At 39.1% G+C, this 10840-nt stretch overlaps 2 protein-coding genes across 3 annotated transcripts in view; one reads left to right on the plus strand and one right to left on the minus strand.

Annotated features, from left to right (window-relative positions):
• Nucleotides 1-380: 380 nt before the first annotated feature.
• Nucleotides 381-8457, minus strand: LOC135338718 (uncharacterized). Its single transcript, XM_064534772.1, has 3 exons — nucleotides 4923-8457; nucleotides 3961-4569; nucleotides 381-3900 (listed from the first exon to the last, which is right to left on the minus strand). Exons 1-3 carry the CDS (start codon nucleotides 8385-8387, stop codon nucleotides 676-678), a joined length of 7299 nt encoding a protein of 2432 aa, XP_064390842.1. The 5' UTR covers nucleotides 8388-8457; the 3' UTR covers nucleotides 381-675.
• Nucleotides 8458-8674: 217 nt separating this feature from the next.
• The window catches only part of LOC135338728 (uncharacterized), a 44493-nt gene continuing 42327 nt past the window's right edge, over nucleotides 8675-10840 (plus strand). Inside the window, exons 1-7 of one of the 2 annotated variants that reach the window (XM_064534789.1) lie at nucleotides 8675-8799; nucleotides 8945-9163; nucleotides 9618-9792; nucleotides 9897-10029; nucleotides 10374-10463; nucleotides 10510-10541; nucleotides 10599-10790. In XM_064534789.1, coding sequence (XP_064390859.1) covers nucleotides 9006-9163; nucleotides 9618-9792; nucleotides 9897-10029; nucleotides 10374-10463; nucleotides 10510-10541; nucleotides 10599-10790 — 780 coding nt within the window. In that variant the 5' untranslated portion in view covers nucleotides 8675-8799; nucleotides 8945-9005. Of the gene's footprint in view, nucleotides 8834-8944; nucleotides 9164-9617; nucleotides 9793-9896; nucleotides 10030-10373; nucleotides 10464-10509; nucleotides 10542-10598; nucleotides 10791-10840 lie in introns of both variants that reach the window. The other variant, XM_064534788.1, reaches the window with a different exon arrangement.

Consider the following 10840-nt stretch of genomic DNA (forward strand, 5'->3'; position numbering starts at 1 on the left):
CGAGGGTCGCAGCGTGCTGGGCAATAACTAATACTTATTCAAAAAAACTCCAGGCTTCTTTGCTGACTTTGCTGTGATCTTGTCCACCGTCCATGCCTCATGCAGTTCAAAAGTTTCAGCATGCTCCTAGACTGTACTACTAGATCAACTTGCTGCTTAATTAGCCAGCTTTCATGCTCACACAGAATAATGATTGCTGCAAGCGCGCATTTATATATTGCATAACACTCTGTCTCTACATTATATACACTATAGTGTTGCCTTTCAACCTCGTTTCTGTCAAAGATAAAGGAAATGGGATATATAGTGACCTCTTTTGGTAGTCTCGTGAGCAGCAGGGGGGGAGTCGTGCTCGCGAGACCACTCTTTTGGGTTGAGTGTTGACATTTTCATCAATATTTGAAAATCACTATAATGTATGGTGAGTAGATATAGCTACTGTAACAAAATTAGCTTTGTATAGCCAGATAATATTATAAACCGAAGGTAACATAATTATGTTTGTCTGACATACGTAACAGTGTGTAATTCTATAAACTAACATGAGGTTTTTGTGTGACATACAAAACAGGGTACTAGCTTAGCTTTTTCATCTGCATAATTATAATTATTATAGGTGTAAATTCCTTATACTACTATAGATCTAGCTGCAACTGCAAGGTATCGGTGTGTGTATTATGCATGTGTTTTCTTTTTTGAGCTTGAAGTAAGCTTTGCTTTTGCGAGCTCTTCGTCATCGTAGTCGTCTTCCTCACTTTTTTCTTCATCAACTTCATCCATCTTTTGTTTCTGACTTTCTAGTATCTTCTTGCGTTTATCGTCAAGACCGGCAATAACCTTTTGTGTAATATCCCTCATGTTTTCAATTTCCTTCGTGTTTTTTCTCCATACTTTCTCTTCATACATTTTGGTTATATTCTGATTGTTTGATTTTATCAGTTGCTCAGCTTCTTGGGTCTTTTGCTCAAGCTCGTAGTCTTCTGTATACTCCATTCCCATTCGGCATTCCAGAATTTTCTCTTTCAAATGCGTTTGTGTATACTTGTATGTCATTTCTGCATTCTTGTAACGTCCATACAGCGTTTTCAGAGCCGAGTGACTTGTGGATGTGAAATGATTTTTTTCAGCTGTTTCTTCACATAAAATGCAGCAATTCCCATTCAAGAATTCATTCTCTTGTTCATCTACGTCAAGTTTCGAATCTCTTTGCACTTCAGAATCTGTTGCAGTTGAAAAATCCTCCACAATGTCTTCTACATAATACATTTCTTCCTCTCCGCTTTCTTCATCTCCGCTTGCTTCAAGTTCATCAACCAACTTATGCTCTTCATCACTATTTTCTGCAGGTGAATCATTTTTGGCAGATAGCTCTAGATTTTGAACAGTTTCTTGTGTGCAAGGATCTATGGGGCTTGTCGCTGAGATGGGATCTATGGTTTCTGAGAGAGCTACTTCACCTTGCTCATTGCATTGTGCCTTTTGATGTGTTAGTTCATGGCTTGCTATCCACTTGAATCCTATAACAGGAACTTTGTGTGAAAAGTATGGTTTTATTCTTATCTGCTCTTTTCCTAGACTAGATACGGTTTGCATGGTCATAAGCTGTAAGTCGGCCTGTTTTAACAGTGGATGTATGACAACATCATACAGGTCCTTTGTACTTTGTATAGAATTTAACTTTATGCTTAGTAACCCTCGGCTATGAAGTATACGCATAATCTTATCGAGTATGAGCTGGATTTCAGTAGTCTGTACGTCCTGTGCTATTAGGTTTCCAATTATTGTTAAAGCCAGTACCATGATATGAATAGCTTCTGTATCCGTTCCTTGACTTACTGCTTTTTGTAGTGGGCAATAGTATTTATTATATCGGCCAGTAATCAGATTAAGGATGCTTATTAGCAACTTAGTACAATCTTGTATTAGTTGGTCTGGATCTTGAAGAACCTTTTGGCTTGTACATGTTTGCAGCAGTTCCGTGTAAGCGGTTTGTCCCATACAATTGAATAAATCAAATGATTTAACCATCCGCTCAAAACTTTCGGGGATAACAATCGTGATTGGTCTTTGTTTCATATATTGAGAGACTGATATAATTGCAAAGAGAGCTGTACACTGAATAGTTAAGATGTTGATCAGGTTTTCCAAAGAGAGTGTTTGGTGTAAGCATCTTCGATTAGCAATCACTTGAATGAAATAGGTAAAAGAATGGCTGGTGGCCACTAATGCATCACCATTCTCTCTGTAGAGTTTGCAGGACCGCTCCCATATGGCAAAAATACTCTGATAAGAATACGTGTCGGTGCGTACGTATGTTGAAGGTGGGTGTATTGTTGGATCATACCCTACATATGTTCTTTCTCTATCATTGATGGCTGCAGCTTGATTGTGGATTGCTGAAGTGAGCATGGCTACATTGTCTTTGCCGAGTACGTAAATGAGCCTCCAGACTTCTAGCCACTCATCAATGTTAGGAGTATCAATTATATTCCGAGTCATCATTGTAAGCTCCTTAATTGCTACCTCCTTAAGCAAGCCTTTGATTGTGTTCGACTCCTGAGCCATAAGTAGAAAGTTTTGTTCCTCAAATGTAAGGTTTAATTGTGAGAATGGAGATAGTATTCGTTTTATAGGCCCAATTACATCGATACTGTTCTTGAATATCGTAGCATTCATCTGATGTATTTGAAGAGCCATTTCGCACATTCCTAAGTATCGATTTATCTCTGCAGATGGATATTTTCGATAAGATTTTTGCAGATAGAACGGTGTCTTTAACAGGTCAGAGTGAAAGGAGAAAGTCTGTTTCACTTTCTTGTGCCATGAAGCTGTGTAGGCAATCAGAGACTGTATCAAAAAATCTTTGTAGTTTTCATAATGATGTAGAAGAATTCTGAGAGTTTGCTTCTTTTCTAGTTGAAGCATTCCATCAGAGTCAATATCTCTAATTTGGTCCTGTTGCAATTTAAAGAAAGCGCTTTCTTGCCTTGATACATAGTACAGATCACTTCCATATTTTTCTAGACCATAGAAATCCTCAGCATCTTTTACATTAGGTGTGAGCGCAGCTGCTGGTTTCTTGAGGAGAGAGCACATTTGTTTTAGTACAGTAAAAGTGTTAACAATCATTTTGCTGTGATTTTGTGTGTACTCCTTTCTTCTTTCTTTTATTTGGGTGAGTACATAAAATGCTTCTATTTCTCCAGCGTTACTGCTAGCACTAGATTTGTAAGCTGTGTATGCCGTAGTGCAGAGTTTAAGCGCATATTGAAGATTGTCTCTCTGTCCATTACTACACAAAACCATCACTGATAATAACAAACATGCTTTTGCTTTGTGACGAGGACTCAATTCCTTCACCTCCAAAAGTTTTTTGAGATCATTTTGCTCATCACTCCACGGAGCTGGATTAGTGGTTATATGATGTTCAGCTCGGAGCAAGATCAGTGAATGCTTAGTATTGGTGTGATGTGGACCTGCATTTTCTGCGATTTCAATCCCTTTCGTATACAGATGCTGTGCTCTGCAAATCCTATATGCACTTTCATACTCTCTGCCTCTCTGTAACAACTCGCATGCTTCTTCATACATTTTAGCAAGTTTAAGGAAATGTACTTGCTCTGTAGTTTTTGGTAGAATTCCGACACACCTTAGAATGTCCTCTTTGTGTGTGCCATCTACCGCTACTTTGATACGTTTGTAGACCATATCTTTTAGGAGATCATAGCAGTCATCTTTGGGAAGGTGTTTGAGCGCCATTTCTAGAGCTAAGTCGTGCTTCTTTTTTCGTAAGCATAATTTAACTGCTGATTCGTATCTACCACTCTTCTCATACAACCTTACTAGAGTGTCTATATCACTCTTCAGGTATTCCTTGCATATGTGGATGGCATGTTTATACTGCGTGAAAAAGAGATATAATTATAGTCACACTAAAAACGCTCAGAAAAATGCTCTTACCTCTCGGATCATTTCAAACAGCTTTAAGGATTCCAGGTACATCTTTGCTCGGTATAGGCAAATGGCAGCATTTTTTACATGCTCTTTTTGTGGGGTAAGCAAGGAACATCTAATAAATAAAGCAGCCACATACCGAAATTGTGCAACATCAGTCTGTTTCGTTCGAAGGGCTTTTTGTTCTAATGCACGAGCATATGCAATATTTTCTAAAGGAGCCTCGCCAGCTTTTTGATAGCATTTTTTAGCTGCATGCCATAATTTCTTCTCCATGTAGATATCTCCTTGCTTCTTCCATTCTTCAATAGATGATTTTTCGAGTTGACTTTGTTTAGGTAACTCACTATCATCACGCGAAACAAGTGTTATTAGATTTCTCCTTTGCCAGTACTTAATCATAGGCAATTTTTCTAGTGGAGAATCTTCATATATCCAAATATGACGTTTTGCCCTTGTTACCATAGTATATAGAATTTTCAATTCAGCACAAAAAGATCTATGGCGTCTTTTATTGTAGCCCAAAGGGTGTATGTCAGAATCTGCTTCTTTAAGGATAACTTTGTCAGGGTGGTCAGCCAGGTATTGGGCTGATATTCTCCACATATCTTGATTCTGTGAGGTAATGCATGGTTCTGAGTAAATTAACACCGCTCCAGAAGAAAATAGTGCATGCATGGATAATGAACTTGGCTCGTTACCAGGGCTAGGGAAAAAACTCACGTGCAAATTAAGGTTTGGTCTACATACTGTACAGAGGGTAATTTTCGTGGGGCAAAATATTCGTGGTTTTCGTGATTGAAGGTCTGACCACGAATATTTTACCCACGAATGAGGTGACCTTGCTTACCTCTACCTGTAGTGCAAGCTCCAACCACGAACATATTACCCACGAAAATAATGTCTCAATATTGCTGAACCACGAATATTTTGTCCCCCCGATACCCGCTATACAGTAGTACATTTACCTGTTGTTTGGGTGTGTCTGTGAAGAAATTGTAGAGCAGTACGTCATTAAACTCCAGCCCTTTTGATTCTTGGACATTTAGTACAATCTCATCTTGTAGATAATCTGGCATTCTTTTTTTCCCCTGTTCACTTGAATCTCTCGCAATTACAACTTGGTCTGCTCCAAACTCTATTGAAGAAACATTGCTTGTGCTTTGAGATAACAAAAAGTTATCTAATAGTGTTTTGGAACATATAAACAGCGGTTTGGGGCCAATGATATTGGATTCATCTGGTGAGAGCAAATCGAAATCATCTCGAAAATACTCCTTTAGAAGTTCGGTTACACTTGACGCTAAGTCTGTTATTGAGGAATGGGATCGATAGTTTTTAGTTAATTTGTGTACTTCAGGTACTGTGCATTTCAGATTATGGAATAATGACCTCAAATCTTCAAATCTGAATAAAATACCCTTCATGATTGTTTGAGCAGTATCTCCAGCCAGGAAAGATCTGTTGGGGTTCTGACAGCATCTAAGAATCACCGAGAGTTCTGCTTGTGTAAAATCTTGCACTTCATCGATATATATTTCATGTATTGACCATGGCTTATCTTGTAATCGTTGGCTCATGTTCGTAATTAATTCACCATTGCTAAATCGATGTTTTCTGATGTCCTTATGCTTAATACATTTCTTGTATTCAATAAACAGCTTATAAACTTCTCCTCTCTCAAGTGGAGGTGCCTGTTTCAGACCTATTTTGAGGTAGTCTTCCTCTGAAAGGAAACCGTCTTTGCTCTCCAATGCTTGTGTTGAACCCTCAATGAATGATTCAATCTCGGTCCATATCAGAAGTGGATCGATTTTTGTGTGTTGACAATGTTTCGAGATTTTAGGCCAAATCTCAGTTGCAAATTCATCTGCATCTATCTCTTTCATAGGCATAAGTTTTTTGCTTTGTTTTTCTCTCCGTGCTTGATTATCATCATCTTCATCGTCACTGTCGTTTTGAGGAATTTCGAACAGCTGATTTAGTGAGCGCGTGTCTGCTTGGTTTGTTGAGCTTTCCACTGTAACACCAGGTTTAAAAAAGCGTTCGTCTTCATTCCCAAGAGATTTGTCAAGCATAGCGAAAAATTGTTTAGCTGTTATGAAAATTGGAAAGTGTTGTAGGTCGAACAGCTTTTCTGGTAAAGCATCATTTTCATGAGGCAAGTAGTGTGCGGTATGTTGACAGCCTGCAACGAAATCGTAAAATCGTTTCTTCATTTTAGCGCAAAGAGCATGATTTTTTGTTATGAAAACTTGATGAATACGTTCACTTTCAAGGTAGGGCGATAATACTTTTCGATCATCAATTTTAGTAGTCATTCCCTTCATGTGATTTCTGAAGTTAAGCCAAAGTCTGTTCAAGCAAATAGTTGTTTTCCCAGTTCCACTTCTCCCTAGTACAACGATGGGCTTATTGCTTGGTAGCATGATGATGTCATGCTCCTCCTCTGTTACTTTGATAGGATAGTCCCTTCTTTCGTTTTCATCGTCTAGAAAGCTGAGCATAAGATCAGTAGTAACAGAGTACATCTTCGCACCAATGACACGCTCTTTTATACCTCGTATTTGCTCTGGTGTGTATCCTAATCGTTTAGCAACTTCTTCTTGTTGAAGTCTGTCGGTATATTGCAGAGAATTAATGTATCTTTTTGGTTGTATAATAAGTCTATCTGCTGTTTGAGGTTCACTTTGGCAAATTGGAGTTGCAGATAATTCAATTGTCTTTTTTATTTGCTTTGCACATTTATGTAATTCATCCTGATTTAGAACTACATCCCAAACGATTAGTGCCTGTGCATATGCATGGATGGTTTCACCTTCTAGGGAGTGAAGCTTGTTCGTCTGCTGTTCAGAAAACCTTATCATTATCTGGTACAAAATGCTTGCTGTTTCAAAATTTGCCTTGTATATCGTGATAGCATCACTCTTTTCCAAGCACTTGTGAAGTTTATCATCCCATTCTCCACTAGCTAACTGGTATAACGTTTTTTTTAAATCATGGCGAACATCTTTTGGTGAATTTGTATTACGGATGAACTCTACAACGTTCCTTTCCATTTCTATTTCCCATGGTTGAATTTCAAATTTAGATGTTTCTACAACATTTCCCCCTGGCTCGTAATTATATTCACCACCATGTAATTTAGGCAGTGATGACATTTGTTCTTGTTTTGGAAACTGATCTTCACTGGTTAAAAAATCCTCTTGTTTTGTAACTAGTTCATTCACCAAGATTGCTATGTCTGCCTTAGAAACAGGAGAGTCCAATTGACATTCATCTTCTGTTATATGTACTGAAGCTTCTTCTACTACTTCTATGTGGATTTTTCCGAGAGCCTCCTTTTGCTGTCGGGTAATCGGAAATACGGACTTGGATAGAGTCTTGGGAATACCAAATCTTAAAAGTACACATCCTTCTTCTATAGAAAGCAAGTACAAGAGCCAACAAGGTATATTCATGATTTTTGCAATATTTCTGCACACTTTTTTGGTTTGGTCTATCGTAACCTGTTCCTTGAGGTATTTCAGTGCAAAATTGTGGGTTTGGTTTTCATCTGTGGAAGGATGGAATTTACTACGAGGAGGGACTTCAAAAACACTGCGTCGACAAAATTCATTGAATTCTGTTAAGTATAGTTTCAGTGTTTCTTTGTCTTTAGCTGAACCGTAGTCATCAATTATTTTTTGGATAATCTCATAGTTAAAAAATGAGTAGCGTGAACACAAGGCTTTCAGGATATCACCCATTGAGTTAATTTTTTTTAATTCTGACTTTTCATCTGACGTAAACATGTTTTTGGATAGAAGATAAATTTTAATATTTTCTATTTGGTCCGGGAAGTCTGATGATGATATTGACACACATAGCCTACCAAAAGCATCCTCGACTTCGTCATAGTCAGAACTCAGCTTTTCTTCAAGGATATGTGTATCTCTTTTGTTCATTTTGTACGTATCAATGAATGCCAAGTTTGTTAGTGATCCATCACTAGATCTAGTAGCATTTGGGCATTTCCCATTTAAATACTCCTCAAAGCTGCATTTCTGACACAATGGACAAATGAAGCTAATATCAGAAGTGTGTGATGTATCTTCAAATTTTTGGTCATCGGCATAACGCTCTTCGAGCTTTTCAACACACTGTTTAATCCAATCTCCTTGTTTCTTGAGTATGTCAACAAAGGTGTGGTAAAATTTAGGAACCTGCTTTACGTAATCTCCTATGAAATCCACAAGTTTCTCTGCTCTCTTGCGTGGTTCTAGAGTTTCCAAACGAAGGGTATCTCTTAGACTATCTGGGATTATTCCAGTGCTAATTAATTCATCGCTGATACTGCTAATGTCTTGGGAAATGGCATCTACAAGTATTGTAGTGCTTTCCACAATTGTTGCATGTTCAAGAGACCTCATACGACTATGAGTCATAGCCATTGCTAGCTAAGCTACTTTAGCCGTGAAGATCAAGCAAGATGGCAGACTGGGCGCGGAGTAGTTGTGGGCGGAATCCAACCAACCGCTGTGCGCCTCTGGCTGTGCGCGCCCAACAACTAAGGCTAGCCTCGAGACCAGACCGATTATCTGCCTGGATTCTACTAGCCTCGAGACCAGGCCGATTAGGCCTGGATTCGAGGCTAGGATTCTACCTCACAATGTTTTACAGAGGAAAATTAGAAAAGATTAGCCTCGAATCCAAGCCGACTAGGCTCGATTGTATGCCGCTTAAAGTTAAACAGCCTGGAATCGAGGCTAGCTAAAAAGGGCCAGATTGATTGGCTAGACTGCTGAGCCTACTTCTAGCTACAGCAGAGCACAGATAGTGTGGAAAGTTACTGCAAATATTAAGGTATTGGATTTGCAGCTCAAGGCAATCAGCTCAGGTATACTAATAGATCAAGATACTGCATGGTTTTTGTAGACCTAGTTTTGGTAGACTACATGCAAACCATTGTTGGAATATTTTTCAGTGATTATTACAAACATATACACAGGTGTTTGACCTGACAGCTCCCGGCTTTCAGCGACACGAGACACTGCATTAACCATCCGGAAATGCCTGGAAACCATATCTTGTTGTTGCTTGCAATCCTAGCTGTGGCTGGTTGTGATTTGGAACAGTGGAAACACTTCGGATTAGTTTGGTGTAGGAACGAGACTGCAGGAGATATGCATATAACTCGAATCACCTCAATACAGCCATTTTCGGAAAGGTGAGCATGTGCATTTTGGTATAGGAACTAACATTACCATAATTATACTGAACCACAAATCTAATACTAAGCTTCCATAGTAATACTAAGCTTAGCTTCCATATTCTGGCCGATAGCCTTTTATGTTAAAAATAATATATGATACGATCCATGTGCATGTGGTGGTATTGTGTGGCATTGTCTCCTTTGCAGCTGTTAACTGACCATAATCTGATTTACGGGCAGCCTGACCTCATTCATTAGCACTTCCTAGTATACTCATTATCAAGTACATTGCTGCATTATACAGTGTTGTATTGCATACTCCACACTAGCTCTACTGCATTGAGGGAAATAGCTACCTCAGATTTTAACACCGGAGTGTTTGGGTTAAAAATCTTCCTTGGTAACCATTCCATTGTCATCCTTTTGTTCATGATGAAAGGTTACATGTCAAGTGTATTTTGCACTACAGATCCCAGCTTAAATTGGTTTTCATCGATGGCATCCCTCAAATTGCCCCTGAGGCAGACCTCGCCCTCTGCATATACCCAGTCAGGGATCTTGTCTCCCCCTCTGGTCTGTCCCTAGCATGTGGTAGTCTGGAGAATGGTGTTGTGAGGCCATTCAAGAATGCCCACTGGGAGAAGGTATTGCACTGCTCTGTTGATTTGAGCCTCATTGTTTTGATTGTTGTACCGTGTAAATTGTACATGGAACACATAACAATGTTTACATTGAATGTATTAATTAGAATGGGCGTCGGATTGGATCTAGTAAAAGACTGGTGGTTGCCATAGGAGACATCCAACCTAATGAGTATCAGTGCTACCTTCACCGTGACTCATTTCATGGAGCTCCTACAATCACACTATCAACTATCCAAGGTGATGTGTAAATAATACAGAGAGAGGGGATAGTTATAGTTTCTCTGGGGACACACATGCAGTACAACTGTGTACATGTGTAGTTTTGATAGCTCTTTGTGGCTACTTTACAGCAGCCAGACAAGGTATGTACACCCCATGGCCTATCACAACTAGAAAATACCACAATTGTTAAAGAACAGTTAGTGTGGGTGGATGCTTACCTTCAGTGTATGGTTTTATATTTTTGATATAAGCCCTAATTCCTCTTAACAGTTACTTGTAATGAATGGTCTCTTTAATTTCCTTAAAATGAATATTCGTTCTTATAATTCGAGTAATGTGAATGTACTATCTGCCCTCAGGTGGTACCCAGTGCCTACAGTATTCTACATACAGTGAAGAGGACCATGTGGGATGCTCTACTGATTCTTCATACCGTGCAGTACAGCCAGGTAACTAATGTTAACCTTTTATCATTAAACTAAGTCGTTCATACAGATACAGACCTTGGAAGCTGTGTCACAACTAAGGTAAGTGGGTTTGAGGAAAAAGTGTTACGCTGATAGTTGAATTCCTTAAATTTATAGGAAAATTTCGTCATCCGTGTTCCTGAGATTAGTCTGAATGTAGAAGAGCTGGTAGCCATTTATCAAGGAGATGGCCAGCCACAACTGGGTGCAACTGCTGTGAATGTGTGGGACCATACTGTGGATGGTCTGAAACCGAGGACACTACATAGAGTTCAGCTACGTCTTCAGCTAGTTGACGAGTCCGATATGGTATGTGCAGGTTGGCAATACCAATGTAACCAGAGCTCATTCTATATGCA

This window comes from Halichondria panicea, chromosome 7, assembly GCF_963675165.1.
Source record: "Halichondria panicea chromosome 7, odHalPani1.1, whole genome shotgun sequence".
Taxonomy (NCBI): Eukaryota; Metazoa; Porifera; class Demospongiae; order Suberitida; family Halichondriidae; genus Halichondria; species Halichondria panicea.